This window comes from Dermacentor silvarum, chromosome 1, assembly GCF_013339745.2.
Source record: "Dermacentor silvarum isolate Dsil-2018 chromosome 1, BIME_Dsil_1.4, whole genome shotgun sequence".
Taxonomy (NCBI): domain Eukaryota; kingdom Metazoa; phylum Arthropoda; class Arachnida; order Ixodida; family Ixodidae; genus Dermacentor; species Dermacentor silvarum.
In genome coordinates, this window is record NC_051154.1 from 187,040,827 (window position 1) to 187,067,782 (window position 26,956).

At 43.1% G+C, this 26,956-nt stretch overlaps 1 protein-coding gene across 2 annotated transcripts in view; it reads right to left on the reverse strand.

The window, feature by feature from the left end:
- Positions 1-26,956, reverse strand: part of LOC119436523 (uncharacterized) — a 73,283-nt gene that overhangs the window by 25,625 nt on the left and 20,702 nt on the right. For both annotated transcript variants that reach the window (XM_049658368.1, XM_037703391.2), the window contains exons 7-12: positions 26,450-26,558; positions 19,422-19,601; positions 13,243-13,359; positions 6,692-6,964; positions 6,243-6,384; positions 1,176-1,277 (exon numbers count right to left, since the gene is read on the reverse strand). In XM_049658368.1, coding sequence (XP_049514325.1) covers positions 1,176-1,277; positions 6,243-6,384; positions 6,692-6,964; positions 13,243-13,359; positions 19,422-19,601; positions 26,450-26,558 — 923 coding nt within the window. The remainder of the gene's footprint in view (positions 1-1,175; positions 1,278-6,242; positions 6,385-6,691; positions 6,965-13,242; positions 13,360-19,421; positions 19,602-26,449; positions 26,559-26,956) is intronic.

Sequence of the window (26,956 nt, forward strand, 5' to 3'; positions counted from 1 at the left end):
GATTGATAAATCTACCTAGAGCTAGAATATAATGAATGGTTTAAAATTTCACAAGATGGTTTAATTGCAAGGGTATTTCATGCAAATTAAGGGGAGATGAAGGTCGAAAAACTGATTTTTTCAGAAAAAAAGTCGATTTAGTGTTTTGTTGTGTTTCGTATTCCTCCAAGCCTCCTCTTTATGTATTAAAAATCATAGCTGAGAATCAACTAGAAGTTAGTAAAAAATGCAAAAAGCACTCGCAGTGGCTTGTGAAAGTGCAAATTCACCCGAATTTCGCGCACGCGGCATCTTGCGTCCACGGCATTGCCTGATCTTGAATTTTTGCGGGGATGTAGGCCTAACCCTCTTCTCTCAGAGCCCACTTCAGCAGCGCCGCATTCTTGCTGAAAATACGCAAAAAAAGTTGTTTCCCCGCCAAAGTCTAGCATCGCGACTTTTTTTTTTTTTAACTTTCGAACGTGTTTTTCTCAGTTAAATTTGTGACATTTTTAGAGTTTGTGCACTAAAATTTGTGCACATTATGTAGTCTGATCATAATGAAATTTCGCATGCTTATGCTTCAACGTGTCCTGAATTCAAAGAAACAACTTTCAGAGCTTTCCACAAACATATTCAGTAAGATAATTTCAAAAGTTTCTTCGTTGAGAATGGTAAAACTGAAAATCAACATTGGAATTTTTTTCTAGACTAAAACACAAATGTTACACTTGTACTGTAAAATAAGGAGCAGTGGGGCTGTGGCTATAAGAGGGAGAATGACGACGAGAGAGATAAACCTTGTTTCGGTGCTCGATCGGCTGTGTTACCTCTCGCTGCTCTATTGTGCTAGTTGCAAACGCTGACTTCCAAAGTGCTTCGCGACACACTATATTCTTTTGCTTTATTGAATTTGGCTATTCATTGGGAGCAATATGAGCTATTTTTTAGTGTTTTCTTGTGCTCACTGTTATCGCCTAAGCTTGCACAAAAATACATAGTTTTTACAAATACATGGTACACAAAAAATTAACCAAATGAGCTATCAAAAAACTTAAAGCATATTTCAAAAGAGAAGCTCAAACTCTGTAAAGGGTGAAAGTTTCATTGAGCTGTCACAAATATTTAAAGAAAAAGTTTTCCAAATAGCACCTTCCCTTAATAAATATGAAAGATGATGAAAAAGTGTCACTCACCAAAGGCTTCATGAACAATGCACTTTTTCTTGAGAAGGCATTTTATTGCTGCATGACTTAGGTTGCTATTGCACAGCACATCTGCTTGGGAAGTACATATATCTGTAAAAGGAAATCATAAGCAAAACACTGACACATTTATTAATAAATTCGTCAGACATTTCAAGCTTCCTCCCCTTCCTTCAACCTTAAAACTGCTATTCTCTAAATAAGTATAAACTGGCACTAAACTACCATATAAGTAAAATGAAAGAACTGTTATAAGTTTTTAATAAAAGGTACAGGAGGGCAACAAAAGAGCTGCAATATTGTACATTAGTGCTTTAATATTGCTGTAGTGGTCTGCACTGCTCTTCCCCATAAAACACCTCTAGAGCATGCTATGCGCACACAACCAACCTCCTGCTCACTTTTCTAAAAGTGAGTAAAGAAAAAAGCCATATCTTTCCATCACAACCCACCAGTTTCAGAGTTTCGGAATGTAACACAGCACAGACAAATCGCAAGAACATTTGTGTAACTGCAAATACTAATCTATTTTGTATTTCCAGAAGAGTAATATATTTACCCAACGCATTAACACAAGATACAATATTGCCAATGAACTGCTACTTCAGCTAAGCATATTGTTTCTACAATTATGCTCTCCTACATAATAAAAGTATTACATTCATGGTCACTAAACTTAGAGCAAATAATTTGTATGTTGTAAACTTAAAAACTGTATGAACTAAGTAATCAAGTTTTAGAACAAAAAGTAATTTACCACCTATAAAAAAATAATTAAATGTACCAAGGTTTCTTTGACACATTACCAACTATTTTTAATTATTTACTTTGTACTGAAACAGACTTTCCAGTAAAATTTAAATCAAAGCAGAACATTAGATTAAACATCATAAAGGACACCCAATACTATGCAATCACTCATAACACACTAAGGTCCCAGATTAAACTTTTCTCTGTGTGCAATGTAGTGCAGTGTCAAGTAGATTGGTTAGTATCAAACTGGTAAAGAGTTCTTAACAATTCCATGAAGAAAGCCGGCCACAGTGCTTAATAATCCTTTACAGCTGACACAAGGCAGTAAGGTGTTGACTTGGGCTAGATGTTTAAGATCCATAGTGAAAGCAACAAAAAAGACAGATGAGTGAAAGGACGGCGCAAGCGCTACTGCCAATTGAAGGGTTTATTATGCATTTGGCAAAATATAGTGGGAGAGAGACTAAGAACACAAAAAGGAATACATACATGGAAAAGGAAATCATCATTGTCACCCACACCAGCAAAGATGGCACCACACGCCTTCCTTCACAGAATGTACATTTTTAAAACATCATGAGATCATGCAAATGCTCAAGAATGTTGAGGTGTTCATCATGGACAAAAAAATGTCAGTCGTGCATCAGAAAACGTTCTATAGAACTTCTATAGATGGATGCAACACTGTTACTTTCCTAACAATGTTGTTACATTTTGTGACCATGTCTTTTATTACTCACTTTAACCAGAAATCTTATGCTGTTTTCTCCTCCTTTTTACACATATTGCTTTCTGTCCTCCTGTCACAGTAACTTTTTCCCCTATCCCCTGCTTAATAATCTGTTTTCAGCCTCTTCTTTTCTATTTTCTTTTTATCTTTTTCTCGCCTTATTTGTTTTATCTGTCATTTCGGCTTTCTCAGTTCTTACTGTAACAGCATCTTTCCCTGTTTTGTTCCTACCTAACTACCTAGTATACACTGCGATTCCCATCTCAACTGCAACACCTCCTCCCAATTATTTTTCAACAGTGCCCTACTATTGTGGCACATTTCTAAGCACCACAGCAGTAGGGCACTTAGAAATGTTAGATGACGCATTTCTAAACGTTCGCACACACCAGCGCACCATGCATTTCGGAGGCCACATGTAGGCTTTGCGGCGGCGACGTTAGATTGCGCTGAGTGTTTTTAGGGCAGCACGAAAGAAGAGTCCCGCTGCAGTACATGCCTCATACATAACTCGTTTCAATGGTGGCAATACATTGTGTCACTACATTTATTCAATGCTAAACACATTACCATTGACAGTCATCATGAGACGGGTGTGCTGCCAAATTTCTTTTTTTCTTTCTTTTTCGTCCGTCCATCAACCAGGCTCACAGTGTAGTCCATGGTCGAATGGTTAGAGCATCACGCTGCTGTGCTGAGGGAATAGGGTTCGAAACCAACCATTGTACCACTGCCAACTGGCCATTGCTGCAAGCGGCTGCAGGAACTCAATGAGGAAGAAGACTCTATCTGCAAGCAGCATCGCGCGCTTGAATAGTCTATGTCAAGTAAGTCTGTTTCCTAATTGCAAAAATGCAGAACCCATCTCACGATGACTGTTGATGGTAATGCGTTTAGCATTGAATCAATACAGTGCCACAATGTATTGCCACCATCAGAACGAGTTATGCATGAGGCATGTAGTGCAGCAGGACTCCCGTCTCAGACTTCTCTATGAACACTCGGCACCATCTAGCGGTGCCGCCACGAAGCTTGTGCGGTGCCTCTGAAATGGGAAACACGCGTGACCTGCACGTCGCCTCCGAGAAACGCGTAATGCAGCAACTGGGCGTTTCTCTTGCGCTTCTTTCTGGGCATGCTGTGCCAACTAGTGGTGCTGCCAAGAAGTCCGCGCATGGCCTCCGCGACAAGAAGCGTGGCGCACCAGTGCCTACAAACTCCGAGAATCGTTCCCTCGCTTGCTGCACACCCAGTGGCGCATACTTAGTGACCTAAGATGGCGAGAGGTTCAGTAAAGAGTGGCACGTACCCAGTGCATTCATGACACATCTCGCTAAAGCGTAGGCGTGTGTCATGTGTAGTGCGCGACAAGGTGCGGTGGTAGGAGACTGTGGTATGTGTGGTACGTGACACGGTGCGGTGGATTAAGACTACAAGGAGCAGACGGCAAGGAGAGCGCGCGCCGAGGCGAATTCCGTGATGGCTGAAAGACGACAACGTCGAAGAGCGGCCAGCACGTGAACACGCGGCACAAGAAAAACAACAAAAGAAAGCCAATCCAATCATAAAGGAACACGGAGCCTCGAGTAGCCAATGAGAAATCGACGAATCGACCAGAGCAGCAGAAAAAGGATGCATGCTGGCAGACGGGGGGGAAGAGTTCCAGAAGCGGTACCAGGAGAAGGTCGGCCACCGGTTCAGGGGTTGAAGACTGCCGTCGGGTTCCAGACCCGAGCCACCAGGACTTCACTCGGCTGGCGCCGCCTGCTAACCCATTCCTGGGCGTCGCCACTCCATCCGTTCGGGAACTGCTGCCCGAGGCCGGTGAGCGTCTACGCCCGTGGGCAGAATGAGAGCTGTCGGGCTACGGGCCCGAGCTCCACGACCAGCTGCCCGGCCAGAACGTCGCCGCCATCAACCCGTGCTGCCAAGCCGCCTGCCTTCTCCCTCCGAGCCAGAGCTGCCACGCTCTGGCAGCCTGTACGATGGTCCGATACAGCGACCTTTTGGTGAGACCAACACCGCTTCTCTCGTCGTCTCGTCTCCGCTGCTCCACGTCGAGACTATAGTGTGCACACACGTCTGCTTCCTGCCCGAACTTGCTGCCCGAACGTTTTGTGCCGTGTTAGTCGTTTTAAGTGTTTGTTTTTATGGGTTAATTTTCGTTTCAGTTTTATTAAAAGTTTGTGTGTTTTTCAACAAACGGCTTTGTCCTCGATTGGGTTCTGGGAGGCTTCGCCTCAGAGAACCGTCAGAAAATATTAGACAAAAGAACCTGTGCATCACAGCGTGAAAGGCAGTCATTGAAAAGCGGCACATGCCAAGTGCATTTTCGGAGAAGCCTGCTAATGCGTCGGGTTGCTGTCCTTGAGGAACCCTTGTGGTGTCAGTTCAATTCCAGTCAGCATCGGAGAAACTTTAGGGATCTTTTTCATCATTGTAGAGCAGCACATCTCCCGTGGCACATACGTACCCAAGTTGGCGTCAAAGACGTTCATTGAAGATAGGCACACACCTACGGGCACCAAATAGGTTGACTCAAGTTGGCATCAAATAGGTTCATTAAAGACCACCGCAGACCAAGTGGCACATGCTGAGTGCTTCAAGTCGGAGCGGAGCGTTCAAGAGTTTTTTCGAACAGCTGTATTTGCCCAGTCCCGCATCTACAGTGACTCATGTCAGCGTGAAAGAGGTTCGTCGAAGAATGCCATATATGTACACATTGCCGCATACTCAGTGACCCAAGTTAGTATGATGGTTGGTTTTAAAACCCTGTTATATACAGAAAGCCTTTAAACCACATAAAAATAAATAAACATTGTGCAATTGAATAAATCATACAACCCTGTCTCTGTCTCGTTAATTCCACTATACAAGAATCAGTAGCGTATAATTACTAATTACAGACCTGTCGCAAGAAAGAATGCTAATCGCACTACTGTCACCAAGAAACTCCATAGAATGAATGCTGCCGCCAATTTTTTGTTCCCCGTACCTTTCCTGGTTCATACTTGAAACCATTACGCCACGGACGCATGGTCAAGCGGAACCACTTCAATTACCAGCGATTATGCATGCTAGCAGAGTCGCATTAAATTCTGCATTTAAAAATTATAAATTGCTTTGAAATTTAGTCTAATTTAGGACCAGATAAAGTATAATTAAAGAAGCCACAAGCACAAAGATAAGACAAATCCATGTACGACCCATCATTCCTATGGTGGCTGAACGATTGCAATGCCAGAGTTCTCTCTAGTAATTTTAGGAAACTCTATGATCCCTCCATATCACCGTGCCGCCATTCTCAACCGTTCTGCATTTGTTGGTTTGTGTCACATGCCACTTTTGCTGGTGTTAGTGACCAGGATGACTGCCTCTACAGTGTACAAGTTCCTTTGTGCACCCACATTCCCTGTCTCACAAATTTTGCGAAATGCAATAAAAAAAAAAATCCAGCTGCCAAGAGGGCTTGCGTCATCCTCTTGTTTGTCTAGAGGGCTTGTGTCGTCCTCTTGCTCGTCTGCGTCTTTTGCAGTTTTCCCAAGATAAAAACTGACACAAAACAAAAGCTTTACCTAAACTTAGGTATGCATGCAAGAAATGAAGCACTTTCTGTTTTCTTGCTCCATTGAGTTCAATACAGGCCTCATCCAACATCTGAAGCAATATCCGAGCCATGGGAACAACATAGTGCGTAGAAATATTTGGTGCAATGGCCTGGAACAAAAAAGGTATGTACAGTTAAAAACAACACAATTTTAGCGACACTAAGGCTCTCCCACCAACACTCCAAATGCTGCATATAAAATTCAGTACAGCAGTTCTGAAAATTTTTACGCATTTTCCGTTTCCAATAACAGCTACCCCAATGTGCTTAATCTATTTCATGTAGAAGCATACAAGCATTGGTACTAGAATGCGCACTATTTGTCACCTTACAGCACTGAGTAAACTGCACATGCTATAACACTACGCATTTATACAACAAACATGCAAGGATCAAAAAGAACTGAAAAGTTCTTACCATGGTGACTTGAAGAGGAAAGAAGCTGTCAAAATGTCGACCCCCAGCACCAGCCAAGTCAACACAGTAGACAATTTGGGTCAGGAACCAGTCACAATTCAAGACATCACTGTGCCCAACAAGTTCTTTGATTAAGCACGTAAAGTTGTCCTGGTGCTTTGATGTTTCACTGCGAAGCCTTTGAAATGTATCTAGAACAATGCTTCCAAGGAGGTCTTGCCCATCGTACCACTGTTTTTTATAGTGGCAAACAACTCCAAGGTGCATGAGGAGCTGCAAACGTGGTAGAGAAAGGTATGTAGCAATGTAAGAAACCTATAAAAGTAAGCTTCTAAAATAACACCTTGCTCAATAGTAGGACCTTCAACCTTGCACAACAAAATGTAAAAATGAATGCACTGTAAGCCTGTGTTAAGTCACGTAAGTGGGTAAGGGCATTACAGTGCAGTAGGCCCATGTTAACCCTATGGCCCAATAGAAGCATGAATGAAGGCCCTTTCAGGGGCGGTCACTCTGGAAAAAAGTTGTTTCCAGGTTCCCGATTCCTGGACTAGTACAAATCTTTCTCCAACTGGAAAGTTTTCTGTCTGAGAAAACTGTATGGGTTTCCTTTGTAGCTTTAAGCAACACAACCAACTTCGGTTAATTCAACATCACTGAATTCAACCACGTGAAAAAGTTTTAATAGATGCCTATATTTTTTAAACGGCGAAGAAAGTTAGTTGTTTGACACTTATTACATCAAACGTCGGATAAATCAAACTGGAGGCAATCGTCAATAACCATATTGAGCACTACTAGTTTTGCTAAAGGTGATAACAGAGATATTTCCTGTGAACTTGTGGGCCCTGCACCAGTGACACTTCACGCACACCTTCTCTCAGATGCATGGAGAATTTTTTTTTTTTTTCAATCTGCACGATAGGACTAAGGTACAGGAGAATTATAGAAGGCACTGCCGAGTAAGAGGGGGTGTAGCAATGTGATAATGGCATGCAAGCAGAGAAGTGTAGAAGAATATAACTGAGGCTGAAAGCTGAGCTGCACTAGCAGCAATGAACATGTGGCATGTTAAGTGGCGATAGTGTGTACACTGTAACATTTTCCAAATTATTGATGGCATCTTTACAATATTAACAGGCTGAACAGGACTTACAAGTGAAGTGCAAGCTAAACTTATACTGTTATAATAATGGTCCTTAGGGAACAAAAACAATACTGGCTACGCTTTACACCATATAGGGTACATAGGGTATATTGTGACCATTTATTTACACTATACAGGGTGTTCATTTTCAAGTTTTATGGAATTTTAAAAAATCACCAGTGGTAGGTAGCATAATTCTTATCATTGCGCTGGGTTATCTGAAGAGGCGGACATTAGTAGCACGAGAAATCGAAACACATATTCAACTAATTAACAAGAATTGACTAATGAACTTCTTAGTTAATTACTTTACGACACATATTGCAATTTACAAATTGTAGCCGGTGAGTTTGCAAGATGCATCCACTTGAAATGAATTTCCCGGATGACACCAGCTTTGAGATATTATTTCCCAAAGTGTGGTACAAAATAGATTGGCGTTCCAGTTACTTTTGTGCTTCAATGTATAAAACAGCATTTTGGTAAAAAAGTAAGTGGAACAACAGGGCCTTTTAACGCGATAGCATTAAGGGCCCCGTGTCGCAGAAAATCTCGCGTCGGTATCGGCATCTGTGGCAGAGAAAATTATCTCAAACCACCCCGACCGCGCAGGCGTGGCCGCAAGGTGTTAGTGCAGGAGAAAATCATTCCGAACCACCCGAACCGCGCAGGCCCTCCGCGTGGCGCAAGGTTTTAGTGAACAAAAATTGAATTTCTCACAGTAAAATCCGTCAGAAAAATGGTGAAGTACAACTTAACTACAACCTACAGACATGGTGACGTCAGGTTGTAATTTGAATGTACGAGAAAACAATTTTGTTACGAGGAAACTCAAACACAAACCCCTTTTCCAGCATTTCTACCATACCAACAGCAGCGCGCTCAGATAGGTTAGTTGCGAAATTCATATCCAGATGGCGCTCGCATCCTTGGCAGGTCAAATTGGGATTTCGCCTGCCTAATGCATTTTGGACGTGTGCGTGCGTCAGGGCAATAGCAAACAATTCAAAATAATAATAAAGGGTGCTAGGGCCTTCACATTTTAATATAAGGCGACGTATATTGCCCCTGGAAAAACGTCTTTCCAGCATTGCATTTCTGTTTAAAAGTGAAGCCAACTTTAAGGTGATCGGGGTAAGCTTAGTCTTTGTAAGCTGGCTTTCCCACGTTCTGTGTAGCAGTGAAGCTTACTGAAAGAAACATGCGATGCGAACGGGTCCCGATAACACTATCGCGTTCCACTCTTAAAGGCAAAGGTTAAGCGTTAAGCGTTAAGGCGAAGGTAAAGTTTGATGGCGCATATCTCCAAATTGGTGTCATTTTGGAAATTGATTCCAAGTGGATACGCCTGACAAGCTCACCCGCTACAATTCGTAAATTGCAATATGTGTCGTAAGGTAATTAGCTACAAAGTTAATTAGCGAATTCCTGTTAATTAGTTAAATATGTGTTTTGATTTCTCATGCTACTAATGTCCGCCTCATCGAACAACCCAGCTCAATGATAAGAATGATGCTACCTGCCACAGGCGATTTCTATATTCTAAATTCCGTAAAACATAATTTTGAACACCCTGTATATTATCAAGACCAGCTGGACAGTGCCCATTTACCACCATCACAGTGCACTTAATTAAATGTTAACTTTGGTGAAAATTTCTGACTACAGTAAAAGCTCGATGATACGAATCTCACGGGGTCACGAAAAATATTCGTATTAGCCGAAATTCGTATCATCGAAACACAATCAAAACTACTGTCGAATCTCGATAATTCGAACTCGAAGGGGCCCGAAAATTTGTTCGAATTAAAAGGACGTATTTTTGAAGTATTCGTGCACCACAGCACGATGCACGAACGGTGCGAGTCGTGAAATATCGCGGCATAGCAAGCGCGGGTCACGAAACTGCCCACGCCGGCTAACGGTCGCTTCCCGATAACGACAGAAAACGAAGCTTCAGGGAGCGAGCGGGCGGCGCCGACACACGGGTGCGCGCAGAGACCATCGAAGGTGAGGGAGGAGGGCAGCAGGGAAGCGGATTTGGCCGCGTCAACTCCGCCACTTCGGTGGCTCCCCTCGCCCTCCCTCTCAACGCCCTCGTAGCTCTCTCACCTTCGACTCCGTGCGCACATCTCCGTGCGCCCCCGCCGCCGTGCTGGCGCCAACTTATTTTAGCCGCCCCCTGAAGTTTCGTTTTCTGCCGTTATCGGGAAGCGAGCGTTTGCGGGCATGGCAGTTTCGTTGGCCCGACTGTGCCTCCGCCGCTGCTTCCCTCTGCGCTGCTGCCGCAGCGTGCAAGGTCAGCATGTGACTAGAAAATAGAGAAGGGTTCACTGCCATTTTATCCGCGTGGCTGAGACGTCGGCACTAGTGTGTGCTAGAATACGGTTGTCTAGAACACTCTAGTCGGCACGTACACGCTTGTTCCGATGCGATGCAGAAACGGCGACCTTGTAATTTGAGAGAGAAGGAAATTTCCGCCGCGGATTCCTCCCCCCCCCCCCCCCCCCCGCCGTTCCATAGCGCGCGGCATCGAGGGGTCTCTCCTGAGCTTTTGCTCTATGGCGGTGTCGGAGCAATGCCGGTCGGAGGCGCCGCCGCGTGATTTGGCGCGCTGCTAAGAGCATTGTCGGTGCGCGGTATGTTCGAAATAAGCGTGTTCCAGTAGCGCACCCAGGATCTCTGCCAGGGGGGGGGGTGTTGACAGTTTGCCAATACCATCTAAACAGCACTAATTTCGATTTCTTCATGGGAAATTGTCAATAAAATGCGCTTTTTGCGAGTGTGCAGACGATTGCGCGTCTTACATCTTAGTTGCAGTACTCAAATGCGTAAGGAAAGAAAAGGGGTTAAACAAAAGGGGGGGGGGTTAAGTCGGCCTCAGGGGGTGGGGGGGGTTCCAACCCCCGAATCCCCCCCCGTCGGTGCGCCACTGGCGTGTTCAAATTCGCTTGCTTCGCGTTGACGTTGAACGAAAGCACGTTTTTCATGATAGTCTCGCTGTGCAACAATTGTGCTCAGTGTTGACGTTGCGAGGCCTAGCTCCTTAGCCAACTCCGTCCGCTTCCTCTTGGGATCCTCATTGACCTTTCGAAGAATGTCTAATTTCTCTTTAAAGGAGAGTGCTTTCCGCTTGCGAGACATAGCTCGCTGCGACTAGGCAAAATGGCGCAAACACAAAGAACGCGGCCCGAAGCGCAGCAGCCACTCCATCTGACGGCTCGCAGAAAAGGAGGAAAAGTACAAAAGCACCAAAAGCGCCACCGCCTCAAACTCTTCGCGCCCAGTCGCAGAGTCCGCGCTGTCCGGTGCCGTGCCTCCGCACCAAAAGAGAAGGAGAGAAAGCGCGTGACTGCGCGCTGTTCTCTTTCGCGGCCGTCGGTGGGGCGGCGTTTATTCGTATCAACCGACGCAGGCTGAAAATTGATTCGTAACAACCGTTCTCTAGCACGTTGCAAAGTAATGGGGCTCGGCCGGGACCACAGAAAAATTCGTATCATCCGGAAATTCGTATTAGCCGTGATCGTATCATCGAGCTTTTACTGTATATCATGTAATTCAAACATGGACTAATTTGAAGTGATTTTGCATGTCTCAATGAGGCCTTGTACTGCAGCGGGACTCCACTTTCACGCTTCCTTAAGAATGCTCGGTGCCATCTAGTGGCGCCGCCGCGAAGACTGCGCGAAGCCCATTTCGTTTTTTGGCTGGTGTGGCCTCAGTTAACAGCCAAACCACAATGTTTCAAGACAATTGGTGATCCTGCAAAGGCCCTGGCAAAATGTTTGTCATGGACCCCAGCTAGCATGGCATGAGTTTGGAACGGCAAATGCCTCAACCAAGGTGCCCAGAATTTCTGTCTTGTTCCTTTTTTTTTTACATTTCTTAGTTGCTAGAGTTGACTTTTGACGAGTGGGATAGCTGGCCTTTCAGTGGCCTATTTCCCCAGAATTTAATAAACAACAATATACACAGCATCTATCTCAACTGGCACACACAACCTGTCTTGCAAGAACAGGCTAAAGTGGGGTGGGCCAACTGTAAAAGGAAAGCTGTTTTGTTTAGCCTAAAGAATTTCTTCACTCATTAGCACCCAAAATTCTTGAACTGCTTCGTTCTGAACCAGCAACCTTTCTCTTTTTCTTTTTTTTCAGGTTTGCTTCAAGTACTATCCGAGAATATTGGTTCAAGTTTAGGTTCAGTTTGACACCGATTCAAGCACCCTAAAATGCAATGGTTTATTAGGCATTCAGATGCAAATTCTCAAATCTCCTGCATTTTGGGGCAGAGAGCATATGGCAATCACATCATCTCTACTGTGTCTAGTCACTAAATCTGGCTTGTGCAGTCATTTGTATTGCACCACATTGGCACCACTTGCTTGACAAACTTTAGTTTTCTTTTTTTTTAACTTTATGCCCATTAATTGAAGAAAAGAACTTTTTCTTTAGAATATAAAATGAACTCCTGTATCTAATCTGGGAAAAATAATTACACTGTATATGTATATGGTTTACTTCTGCATAGACTAAACACAAAACTTGATCATGCTTGAGACAAATAATACACCATAAGTGGTATGTGCAGCAATTGCAGTGCGGCAAATTGCACTCCCAAGAACAATCACAAAAGTATGAGCCCCCGTAATTGATTGATTGATTGATCGTTTGATTAATGGATTGATTCAACATTTCAAAGCAACACAGAGGTTCAACCTGGGGTTCTTTAACATGCACCCAATGCTGCATTCACAAGTGTTTTTGCATTCAGCCTTGATTAGAAAGTTGGCCGCTGTGAGCCACTGAGCCATCGCAGTGAGCACAGGCCTCTTGGACTACTAATAAAATGGATTTGATGAAATAGCACTGATATGGCCTAACTTAGCCTTGAGGCATATACAATCACACCTTCAATTACACCTTCATCAACCCATTTGCGAGTTTCAGTAACAATGAAATAACACATGACAATATGATTCATTTGCACTAAGTAAAAGAGCATTGGGCTTTTTGGTATCATATTGGACTTCCTATAGACTACCTTTTCTAGACTTGGAAATGAAAGGTGTCTAACGTTTCCTTTAAAGGGGCCCTACACCATTTTTTGAACATGGTGTATAAGCATTCCCAGTCAGAAGACAATGCTGTTATGAACACTTGAGCCAAATATAATTCTTGTACATGCAGCAAAGGCAGATGAGGCATGCTTGCTCATGAGTGATTAAGTACAGCGAATGCTGCTTGAGTCTAGGCAGACACTTTGGCCATAACAAAAGAAAAAAAAGACAGGGCAGTGAAAGTAAGTAGGAAGAAGTGCAGCGAGCACCTTTAAGTAACATTACAAGAAGCTCATGATTATAATAACAGGCCTACATACCTGCGAATTTGGCTTAATAAGAACTCACCTGTGCAACAGCAGTTGTGCACCCATCAGTAACAGCCATGTCAACAACTGCTTCAATGACTTCTGTGGGAGACTGCATGCACAGGCTTGCAAATTCACTGAACACCTTTGCTCTGTCCTTTTAACCCCAAAAAAAAAAAGAGAGAACAAGAATACAAAGCTGTCATCAGCAACTTTCTAGCTGAATTACTCCCGAGTGCTTTTATGTTACAAATGACTACTAAACGAAGGGCACAGACACGGCACTTCCAAAAAGAAAAGAAAGAAAAAAAAGGGGGAGGAGGCTGTACATGCAACACTAAAATAATATAATATAATACAATATAATACACTACAATACCCCACAATAAAAATGCTGAAAAAATTAGGGGGGGGGGGGGGGGGAGACAGCAGGAATTACTTATCTCTAGCTGTAAAAAACAATGTCAACCCACAACACATTAAACTTGAGTAGCAACCTGAGTAGCTCTGATTACTGTAAAGATAGGAGATAGGACAGAGAAACATGCTGATGAAAATCCCATATAACTAGATGGCAAGCTGCATTGTGCCCCTATACCAAACCCCCATTATCTACACAAATAACCAATCTCACAATATACCATTATACAATATACCAGGGCAACATCAGGCTAGCCTTCTCAAAGTGCTTTTATTGCACTGCCATGACTGCTAATCACATGAAGGAGCTGCCTTCAAACAGTGCTAACAACACTACAGGTTTTCGCACTCGATTTAATCTGTATGCCAGTCATTTAATCTCATGCGCCAGTCAATTTGACCTAAGTGCCATACAAACTAATTCAAGAGCCGCTCGTTTTAATTCAATCACCAGTTAATTTAATGCCAACACAAATAAATTTAATCCATACGCCAGTGAATTCAATCCAAACAGAACACACTTAAAAAGTCATCAAAGGTCAATCGAAGCAAAATTTTGTGGAACTGTGAGGAGTTGGTAGTTCTGCTTTAAAATAAAAAGGAAATGGTGGATGACCAGTAGCTTTCTCCCCACATGACACGACAATATCATTAGATTTTTTTTTTCAGAGCGACACAGCAGGCGGCAACTCATGTGCAAGGAACTGCTAATAAATGTTAGCATAAACTAAGGAGAATTGAAGTGGTCTTGAAAAAAAAAGAATGGCTTGAATATTGAGCAAATTTTAATTTCTTCTGACTAATATATAATTGCCTCGAAATATCTGCAAATATCTGCACTAATATTGGAGATGACTGCAAGAATAAAATCAAAACAGCAATGTCAATGTCAAATGCCCATTATGCCAGAACTCATTTGGAATGTTAATGTGCTAAAGTAGTCTGTTGTCAGACTACTAGAAAGCAACTGATGCTTCTGCTTTATTTGCTCCTAAACAAAGTTCATTCAACCAAACAACACCCAGGATATGTGGGGCACAGTATACGTGGACTTCAGATACCTTCTGACAAATTGGGGTTATTTAACCTGCACCTGAATAGTACATGAGTGTTTTGTATTTTGCCTCCATCTAAAATGCTCTTACCATAGCCAGGAATCAAACCTGCACCATCATATGATGTTCAACAGATCACGATGGCCACTGAACCACTGCTGAGATTCACCAGTAATTTTAGACGTTATTAATTCTTGTAACAATCTCATGCTAACATTCCTAGCAATCCTTCAACGAGTTGTCATAAGCTGTGTAGCTCTGATAAAACAAAACAAAAAGCCAAAAGTTTGTGTCACGTGCAGGGTGTCCAATCGAACCCGAACCTGAACCAAAAACCATATTCGAACCGTAATTCTAGCCAGAACTGAACCCGAATCCATATCGATATTCTTAAAAAGTGCATAAACTGAGCCGAACCTGAACCAAAAAAAAATAATAATGGTTACCGGTTCGGCATGAAACGGTTCAAGCATATAGGATGTAAATGGGTGCTAAATACATCAGCGATTCTTTGAAGTAATTACTTTTAAGTCGGCGCATCCCACGAGAACATTGTTACGGCTCATGAACAAATAGTTCATCTGCTCGGCTTGGAACAATAACACTTCAGTCGCTAATGGATGCTATCACCTTCTCAGTGCAATGGGACAACTGTGAACGGCACAAGAAATTTGCGTTCAACGCATATCTGACACCTCCAAGCAGAGTACAACGCACTCTTCCATTTCTAAAAATCAATCCCAGGACACAATGTGCACCATTTGGACAATTATGTCAGCGTCTAGTCAGCACAAAGCACTGCGCCACGTGCAATTGCGCAAAGAAGATCGCTGTGGCGTTTAGCACAAACTGTCCTTGTTCATCACTCCGAAGCATCGATGTCCTCACCTGCTTTTATTTTAAAAAGAATTATAAACTGAGCAAAATGTCACTTGCTTGCTTCTTTCTTTGCTACAGACTAGAAGTTTGGAGTTGTAATTTATGTAATACAGTTTGAATTCGCCCTGTGTCACATGCCACGGTTAACTCATCACCTGTCCCAGTAGTAATTACTTGAAGCGAAAGAGAGATAGTTTAATGCTGGAAAGGTGAAGAGGTCAACCTGAAGGACATGCTTCTGCCTTGCTACTCCACAAAGAGGGAAGGGAACAATGGCACAGATAGGAACAGAAGAGGAAGAAATAGAAAAATTAACTGGCTCTGCTGCTGTCAAGGCGTGGAAGCTAAGCCCACCCTATGCAGACACAGACAGCCTCACTAATTAAGTTTGTCTTTGATATGTACATAAAAATTTCTCCATACCTGTGCACTCTTCGTAAACTGCGCATTGTACAGAAAAACTTTGTAATTCTTATCAAGGGGCCTCTTGCTAAAATTGCAGCAATGGAAGCAACATTAAAAGTTTATCCAAGCAGCACACCTCATGCTTCAAACGAGTGCACATACACACAAAAAAAGAAAAAATAAAGAACAAGAAAAAAAAAAAAGAAAGGGACCCAGCATGGAACCACGCAGCCACTGCCCACGCTGTCGGCATCTAAAAGCCCAGATCTACGCTGCATCCTCGTATACGATTTGATTACTAAATTTTGCTATTTGAACAATCTATAAACGTCTATTGTTTTCCCCGTACTCTGTATGATGACAATAAAAGAAAATGCGAAAAAGAGCGACAACACGTCAAAGCACCACCAGCGAGTACTGCACACTCTTGCAACGACATTGCCTAAGATGACAGTCTTTATGTGTACGGCTGCTGTAGCTGAACAGCATTAAAGTTCATTGATATTCACATATAAAAAACATCGATTTCTGTCTCCCATGTGCCAGGGAGCCCATTTCTTCCACCTCCTGAGAAAGCCTGCACGTGCGTCATGTGTACAAGTCGATAGCACTGTGCAGCATGTAGCTATAGGGACGATAAGTTTACTGTGCCGAACGGTTCAGTGTTGTGAACCGCTTCGTGAACCGTTATGAATTTTATTTCTCCGAAACAGAACGAAATCGAAACGCACTGAACCCAAACCAGTATTTTTTCCAGTTTGACACCTTGGTCACATGGGAAGAAAGCCACTGATTCCACATCTTTCCCTATTATTTAAATAAAAGATACCAACCCCTAACAGTTTGAAGATAATAGCTCGCTTAAAATTCAATTACTTTTGAAGTATGTTGCATTTGGATTAAATTCACTGGCCTTTGGATTAAATCGACTGGTGTAGGGATTGAATTAACTGGCACCTGGGTTAAAGTGACTGGCAGTTGGATTAATTTGTATGGCACTTGGATTAAATTGAGTAGAAAAACTTGTAGCTGCATGACCTTGAGCAGCGTCTTTCTGCAGCTCCAGCCATGTAGACTCTGTCAAATGATACGGTGACAATACAAGAGAGATGAAGGCAAAAACAGAAAGGGGCAAGAATACCAGAGGCATGGTTTGAGAAATGAATCCACAAGGAACATCCATACACAATGGATGTCTCATGCACCATGTGCCTGCATGTAATTGTACTGTGCATAGCACATGCTGTTTCATGAATTGAACAACACTGCCAGTGTATGTGCACATGTGTTGTAGTTGATGGCTGAGGTGGAAAAGCCCATTCCAGTCCCCAGCACACTGCAAGTTATGGGTACATTGACAGATATATTACAAGTTATTAATAATCGACACAGTAAAATTTCATTTGCCACAACATTAAAAAAATACGAGGCATGCACAGAAGTTTCAATTATATTTCCTATGAGCATTAAATTATACGAGGTGTGGTCAAAAAGGGACCAGAATAATTGCACAGCCTCCAAACCAGGGAACAGAATGCACAGTGGCTACTGGCAGTGACTAGCATCAGCCTTTGGTAATACTACAATGCTTTTTGCCGCATCATTCTACTACTGCCCGTAATAAGTGAGCTATAGCCAATTAAGTAAACAGGTGCAGCGACCAGTTTGAGATTTTTTGATGCAGTGAAAATAAAATACTTGGAAAAACAATGCGTGTGTGTGAAATTCTGCTTCAAACTTGGGAAAACTGTGACTGAAACGTGAGAAACGCTACAACAAGCTTTCGGGCCCAAATATTTCAGCCGATCGCAGTGTTCTGAGGGGTATGGTGATTTCAAAATGGAAAGAATGTCGATTGATGATCCCCAAAATGTACGGCCTTCTACATTAACAGGCGATGTTCACATCAATGCAGTTTGTGATTTGGTTCTCCAAAATTGCCGTTTGACTATCAGAGAGATTGCTTAAGATGTAGGCATCAACTTCAAATTGTGCCAAGCAATTCTTACAATAAACTCCACATGCTTCGCATTGTAGCAATATTTGGGTCCCGAGGACTAGAAAGCAAACTGTCTTAACATCAGTCAAGAGCTGCTTGATCACACCAGCGTTGATGAAAAATTTTTGAAAACTATCATAACAGGAGACAAAACCTGAGTGTGCAGGTGCAACGTCAAAACCAAGGCCCAGTCATCACAGTGAAGCAAGCATCGCAAGGCAGCAAGCATTGCCCCAACTGAAGAAAGCTTGGATGAGTCGATCCAACATGAAGCTGGTGTTGCTAGTTTTCTCTGACTAGCAAGGAGCAATCCACTATGAACACGTCCCACGTGCACAGACAGTAAACAAGAAATTCTACATTGCAATTTTGAAGTATTTGAGGGAAGTCGTACGCCGGAAGAGGCCACAGCTGTGGACGAACCAGAGTTGGGCGTTACACTACAACGAACCAGCTCACTCATTACTCCTTGTGTATGATTTTTTTCTGGTGAAAAACAAAATGACCATTGTACATCAGCCACCATGCTTTCCAGATATGGCTCCAGCAGACTTTTTTTTTTTTATTTCCCAAGTTGAAGTCCACCTAAAAAAAATTTACTGCAGGAACTCCCAAGTGGAACTTGTCAGATAATGCTTAAGCACCTTTCCAGTCGCTGCTCATATATATATATATATATATATATATATATATATATATATATATATATAGTCATAAGCATAAATCTCAGTAGTCATACTTAGTCATAAGGCATTCTCATTTATACCTCCATAGGACCCCATATATACCTATGCAGTGCATCGTGTCATGCATTACAGATGGACAGAGACAGATTTCCAAAGGAAGTAGCCCTAGAATGCTTACACATTAAAAGATGCTGTCCTGACACATTTGACGAGAACAAAAAAAATTCAGAGAAGATGTTCGCTATTCTTAAAGAAGCGTTCCAGAATCGGTTCTATACTAGGAAGAAACATTGCGAGTGGTGTGCAGCTAGAAAGGAAACCACTTCAAAGGCAACAAACGTAAGTTTTATCTACCAAAATAAAGCTTTTACTGCAACAGTACGGTCTTCTTTTATCACACCTAATAAATGCAATAAAAAGTGACACATTCCTATGCTTTGACATCCCCTTCCAGGTCTATAGCCTATAACAAACTAAAAAGCCAGTAACAAAACAATGTCCAGCTATCTTCAGTGAGCTAGTCACACATCTGCAACATAGAGCACTCTGATGCTATTTTTTCCATGATCTCAGAGCATTCAGTGGCATCAACTGTTACAAGCAGATTTCACACCCCGGATTTATCTTTGACTTTGTAATAGCATGGCAGCTATATCACAGCAGTTTATTCTGGTATAGACAAATATAGTGTCTGTATTTCCTCTTATCAACTCTATTATGTGCCTTCCAATTGCAAAAGAGCGATATATATACAACATAGTTAATAAATTATCACCTCAGAATCCATTCTCAAGTCAGTATCAGAGATAAGGTTCAGTTTCTCAGTAAGCAGGCTTTCAAAGTCTGTCAGCTTCAAAGGCAAAGAGTCATCACTGAAGCTCTTGGAGCTAAATACATAAAACAACATAGCCTCTTGCAACTTCGGTGGTGATGCACTGCACATCTTGAGCACCAGCTGCAAATAACATGCAAAAGAGTAGATTTACAACCAAAGTTCGGCTTTTCTTTCACAAGGAATAGATTACCTGGTCCCCGTCTATCTGATTAAAGGCACATGTTAACTGGTAAAACATATGTAGCATGCCCAGTTTACTTTTACAGTTGAGCCATTTAAGACCAGCCACTTCACCAACTACAAACGCTGACAAGGGTAGGCAGGTTACCACAGACAGCAACAAATGAGAGTTACAGGTGCCACTTACTGGGAGAGTGATGATTTGTTGCCCTCTTCACTATTTTATGCGGAGAAAACTTTTTCATTTACGAGAAATTAATGTACGGTTATATACATGCCTCACTTGTGAATCATTGTTGCTATATGAAAATTGTGAAAAACTAAGTGAGTAAAGCTGCCACATATTAAACAAGCACTGTATCACAAAAAACACCACCACTTCCTCCTGTTTCTCGCAGACCAAAAGTACTTGTACCATCACAAAATGCTTAAGACACATGAGCAGCTACAATGCTCTTTTTTAATTGGTGCAAGGTACTGCCATGATGACCGATTCACCTCGCTCAATGCACACTCTGCTCCCATTTTTTTCACTTGACTTTTCTCCACACTAAGCTGCTTCTTATACCGACTTCACTTCTCTGTAGCTCAACGCTATTTGCTCAATGCATTTCTGGTCCCATTTTGTTTCCTTTACTTCTTTCTCCCCACTCGGCTGCTTTTGATGCCAACTACTTCACTTCTAAGTAGCAGACTTCTTCAATTTTCTGTAGCACACTTCTTGACTTATTGCCTCTTGTTCCACTTGTCTATACAGACACTTACACACCATCACACATCCTTTCTGGGGGGTTGGCCAAGAATGTTCAAGGGGCCCTGAACCACAACCGAAGCTTGGTGAAATAACATAGTCCGCAGGTAGCATACGCTCCTGTGAACATCTCGGCCAAGTTTTGCTGTCGTACGCGGTACCTGGAGCTCGCAAGCGGAGCGCGAAGTCACCTTTCTCTCAAACACTCTCTTTTCAACAGAAGCCACGTTCCTCACTCTTTTCTGGACATTTTATTTCATAATAAAGGGGATTCCCATATGCGGCTGATATTGGTCGCTGCGGTCGGCTACGTAGCGTAGATACCATGGCCGCCACGGGGTGCCTCCACGAGTCCACTGGCTAAGCACACTGCGGCTTGCTGAGGACAACTGCGTTTGACTTATGTTTGTACTGGCTGTACCAAAAATCGGAAGCAGTGGCATTTACATTAACATCCAAAATGAAATTTGAACTGTGCACCACGGTGACATTTTGAAAGCAGAGCGTTGTGGCCACGCCCCACTTCGCCATAGCCTTCGCAGTGCAAGGCATTGAAGAAAGAACAGGAGCACAGCGGAGGTCGTGTTTGATTGCCGATAACTCTGCTTCTGCTTAAAGCATTGACATAGGCGCCGACTATGGGGGGGCTCCTGGGCTCGAGCCCCCAGGGGTGGGGGGGGGGGCAGAGCCCCCCCACCCCCGGGCGATCCGTAGCCTACCCCCCTGCCCCTAAAGTGTCATTACCAGAGTTCTGTTACCCATATAATTTGAGGATCCTTTTGCATTGCCTGTACCTTTTCACTTTTGTCGTAGCTAAAAACTTACGGCATCATTGTTGGTGCGGATGTGCACGGCTTTCAATTCATACTTTTGCTTTATTTCAGCAAATCCGAACCATATGAGGACAAGCGCATTGGAAGCACCAGCGGCGGCTACCTCATCCGTGTTTCCACCACTTCAACATTTTTTTTTTCATTTCCGCTGAGAACACAATGCACAGCCACAATATATTTAAATATATACACAGGACAAAGTTTATTATATTTTTTAAAGAGAAGGAGGCAGCCAACTAAATACATAGCCTATGCCTAGAGAATGAATATGTTGATGTATGTTCACCTCACTTCAAATTACTTTGCGTGCTTTTTTGACCCAGAAAAAAAACCTGCAGACTTCAGTCACCCCTTCGGCAGAGTCTTCTATCAACGGCGTGTGAAAAGCACGTGAGTCATATGTGTCTCAAGATTGATTCTCTTTCCAGTAGGTAATGCTAACGACTGGCGACAAACAAGAAAGAAAGAAGTTCTAATTATTTACAACATTTACGCATTAGGGATGCAAACATCGCCTCTGGCATACAGAGGCAATAAATATGGGGTGTTTCAGCAAACACTTTCAAAAAATTTTTAAAGGTTGCCTGTGGCAGATAGCACAATTCTAGCTGATGAGCTGGTCTACTCTAAGAGGCGGACATTACTTGCACAAAAAATTGAAATGCATAATCGACTAATTAACAAAAAATCATCAACTGGGTTTTTAACATATTAACGTAAGGCCCATGTTGCAATTTACAAATTCTAGCCGCGGAGTTCGCAAGGCGGATGCACTAGGAACTAATTCTCACGATGGCACCAGTTTCGAGATATTAATTCCTGAACATTGCGGAGAAATCCCTTGGCGTTCCAGTTAATTTTGTGCTTACCCGCCGTGGTTGCTTCGTGGCTCAGGGCCGGTATTTTGTAGTGATGCCTTTCCGGTAATAATGCCTTTTCGCGCTTATCGCGCTTTGTCAGTGGTCAAAGCGACGGTCCACTCGCATTATCAATGGGATCAGCCGGCCGTGAGCAGTGGATGATAAGACTAGTATAGAATAAGTCATAAGGCATCGCTACAAAATATCGCGGCCTTGGTGTTGGACTGCTAAGCATGAGGTCGCGGGATCAAATCAGGGCCAGCCAATGCATTTCTCCGCAAAGTCAGAGAATTAATATCTCGAAACTGGTGTCAGCCTGAGAATTAGTTCCAAGTGGATCCGAACACCATGGCTAGAATTTGTAAATTGCAACATGCATAAGTTAATATGTTAAAACTTAATTGGTTAATTTTGTTAATTAGTCAATTATGCATTTCAATTTGTTATGCAAGTAATGTCAGCCTCTTCGAGTAGACGGGCTCATGAACTAGAATTGTGCTATCTGCCACAGGCAACCTTTAAAAATTTTTGAAAGTGTTCGCTGAAACACCTTGTATATAGAATTCACTCAGTAACCGAAATGATGCCAAGCCAGATTCACTCGAAATCAGAATAAATAGTCTAGAGGTCATGCGCAGCAGCACTTATACTCGGGCTCAAAATACTAAAACAAAAAAAGAGTACAGTTTGGCCGGAAAGGCGAAGCAGTATTAGTGATAGCGAAGTAGAAGACAATTACACGAAGGAAGATTCTTATCGTGTAAATCCGTGTCAGGATCGCACCCGTGTAATGGCCGCACCCCCAACCTTGACAGCCAATATTAAAAAAAGAGACATCCAACTGAGAAGCAATCGCGTTCCGTGCGCTGATTCTGATCGGGCTCAACAGCGAATTGTCGCGCACAGCGTACTTTCGCGCGTTGCTACTGGATGTCGAGAGGAGGCAATCGCGTAGGTTTACGGCTGATTTCATATTCGTAGTTGGAAAAATGAGGTCAAATGGCCCGGTCCCATGAAAGGCCCGTCAAAATCGCGACAGGAAATTGAGGCCCTTACACGAGCCTATACGTTAGTTCTAGTGGCCATATAAATTGTAGTAAACATCTAAAATTAAAGTGGCAAGCTTAGCGTAATGCATGGACCATGTAAACCTGTAAACACCTCACTGAATGACCTCGAGCACTCGCTTTCACAATGAAAGCATTATGAAGAACGCCGGCAGCAGAGGCAACGGTTCGTATAGAAGCGCTATTCACCGCAACTCCGAAAATTAGATTCATTGTCATTATCTGCCTATTTTTATGTCCACTACAGACGGCCTCTATCAGTTATCTCCAATGACCTCTATCTCTTAACTCTGAAACACTAGGGGCGCGGAAAGACAGCCCGGCAAGGAAGACAGCGCGCATGAAGGTAGCAGCCATCCCTGCTCACCCTTTATCATTGCACCGACCAACGATTACCAACAATTAGATATGGCACGCGGACCGCATAATCGTCAGCCGTGCACAGTCATTCACAGCTACGGCAGGGCTAGAGGCACGGAGTATGATAAACAGGAGCGCCGACTCCGCCGCCGCGCAACGCATTCGCTCAGGACAAACCGTGCAACGCAAATTATGCATCGCATAGCGCCATCTGTCGAGGCACGTGGAAAACACTCAACAGCTTGCTTCCATGTGCGCATGCGCTGAGTGGCGGAGACAGGCGGAGACAGGCGGAGACCGGCGGCGACGGCGGCGCAGAACCGGCAGCGCGGCACCCGTAGAGCGTGTCGTCTGCTACAAACGCTGACCCTCGGCCGTCTCAATTTGACAGCAATGAAACACAAAAAAAAAATATATGCGCACAAGTAATAAAAGCGCAAATAAACACGCGGTAGCACTTTTATGCACGCATACCAAACATTTTTAGATGTCTTTAGAGGAAACAGACGATAAATGATGCTGTACAAAAAGACACAACAGAAGTACTTGTTTTTCACTCTACATCTGCGCAGAAGCGAAGGTGCGAAATTTCGTCTTCCTCGCTTTGTTTACCATGTCTGCAGTATGTTTATTCATGCCTGACGGAACAAGGTATCTTGATACTTGTGCGTGAAGAGACTGAGCAACAGGACAGTGTTTTTTTCCCGGCTGTAAATCTGGGTATGGCAAAAGGACGCGAGAAGTGTTCGCTCATCGCGGTGCCATTTGATCTTCAACTACTGCACCAGTGGCGTCAAAAAATTCCTGAAGGTAACCGAGCGCTTAAAGCAATGGACAAAATATGTTCGCGATACTTCGAGCAGCAGCTTATTCTTAATAGTTACTTCAGCAAAGACAAAGGCGATGTCCTACTAGATGTAAAGCAAGTGCCTCGACTTCGAAGCGGAGCCGTTCTTTCAATTTGTTTAGGGAAGCCTGGCGTAGCTCAATGATGCTGAATGCCAGGAAGAACCAGAAGACGCCAATGTGGAAGGACGAGAGGAGCTCAATTTAAATTTGTCTACAACTACACACAGTGCAGGTGTCTTTCCTTGTCCAGAGACATGCCGTAATGTAGAGAGAGAGAGAGAAAGGGAAAGAAAGACAAGGAGGCTGGCCAGTGTAAATACCGGCTAGCTACCCTGTAAATTCTCAGCCTCGCCTTCGAGATGATTCCCCTAATTATACAGACACATAATCAGAGCTTCTCTTGCAAAATAATAAGCAGGAAACACTGGCAGGAATTCCCAATTATTATGTTTAATGAGAATGTGGGGATTCTGCTCGCAAGATAATCGGGCGACAAGAAAAGCACCACGAGAAACAAAGAAGCAAGCGAAGCATCTTAGCACTTGATGCGTGCTCAGATAAAAAAAGAGCGATAAACGTCAGCTTTTGCATAAAAACTTCTTTTCACTGTCGTCTGTCATTGCTTGAGACCACCCGAACTGCCATTATATCGCCTTACCATTTGCTATAGTTTTTCTTTCCGTCTTAGTTTCCGTAATTTGTTTATTTTCTGTTCCTGTGCCTTGTAAAGTTCCATGTAGGCCACCTGACAAATGCCCTGCATTTGGCCTGTATAAAATAGATTAAATTAAATTATACATGACTTGTTCCTCCTGCTAACGTCACTCCGTGAACCGCAAGAGCTATGTACGCTACAGGCGTCAGGGCAGTGCGTGGAGCAGACGACGAAACGGATAGGCAAGCAGATGCCGCGTGAGAGTCCCCGCGCCTTTGCTCCTTCGGTTTGTTGGGCCCGCCTCTCTACTGCAGAGTTTTTCATCATTCGTAGCGCCGTCTGGCGAACACGCCGTGAAGCAGGAGTCGGCGTTGCAGAATGTGTCCCTTCCAGACGAGCGGAGTCGGCGCTCCTGTCTTATCCTACTCCGTGGCTAGAGGAGAAGACGCGTGCTCTCCTTCCCATTCGCGTTTGATTGCGTGACCTACAACTAACCCGAATATTGAGCGCGGGGGAAGATAATGCCCATCAAGCCGGCATTCTTTTTGGCTCACTGTTACGTGCTTTTTCCCACACCCACAGTGTATGGGTCGCTCAAGTATATGGCTTTTGGATTTATTGGGAACATCACGGCGACGACAACAGCGAAAATATGCCTGGAGTGTCGATATAATTGCTTTCGCCATAAAGTGAGAAAGAGGAAATTGTTAGCAAAGGGTATATATATATATACATGGGTGGGTTTCGGAAAGCTGGTCGACCCCCCCCCCCCCCCCCGGAAAAATGAAAACTTTACGCTTTCCGCCTATGCGCATTGAAGTACTTTTTGTGGCAAAGTATTTCTGAAACAGTCTATTTTCACTTCAAATGCCTTACTCGACTTCGATGAAAAGTGTTTCAGGGCCCCTTTCACACATCCAGTGCCACACGGCATAATCAGCAAGACAGCAGCAGCCGACAACGAGCAAGTAGCACCCGCAAAGTGTGGGAAAGAGGCAAAGAAATCGCTTTTAAAAAAATGTGCACCAATCCCAGTGTTTCCCCCCATTGTCCCCAAGCTCACACAACACAGCCAAGCTAAGTTGAAAGCAATATAAGACACTGCCAATGCCTACTGTAATGAATATCATTAGTAGTTATATTGCACATCATCAAGAAGGCGTGCGAGAGATAAAAATAGCCATTTTTCTACCCATAATTATTTAGAAACATGCTATCTAATGGGCTCAAACTCATAGAATGTGTTGTACAGACACTGGATTCAATTTTTTGAAGCAGTTTAGATGAAATACAACACCGTCTTTAGTGCCCCTTTTAGGAGCTAGAGCATCATGGCAGCACATTCACATGTTGCTAGCTATGCAACAAAAGCATGCAGAGAAAACAAAGCTAGAGAAAAATTTTCTCTGGCACCTTTTTTATGCATGTGTTTGCATCACTGCACAAAGCGGCTCGGCACAGGCGATGAAAAAGTTCTGGATGACTTAACAGGTTCAAATGGTCATTCAGTATATCACAGATCCTGGGAGAGCAAGAAATATACATGGTAAAGTATGATATTCTTTAAATGAGGTTGGGTACTGACAGTACAACTGCGTACTGAGGTTTCTAACTCGTGAGAAAATTAGAGGAACAAGCAACTCACCCTTGCACAACACCAGGCTGTAACGACAGACACACCTTATACATCATTTAAATTTATATGATTATTATATGAAATGTCCAAGTTATGTGATTCTCTGTTTTGCACCAATCAGAAAATCCGAGATATTTCACAATACCCTAATGTTATTTTCACACTAGTACTACAACTTGCCAGCAAAGTCACTTAAAGGGGCCTTCTGAGACTTGAGAAAATTGTTTGATTGAGCGTGGGGTCTTTCAAAGAATGTAATCCCAAGAAATTTTTTTAGGAATACT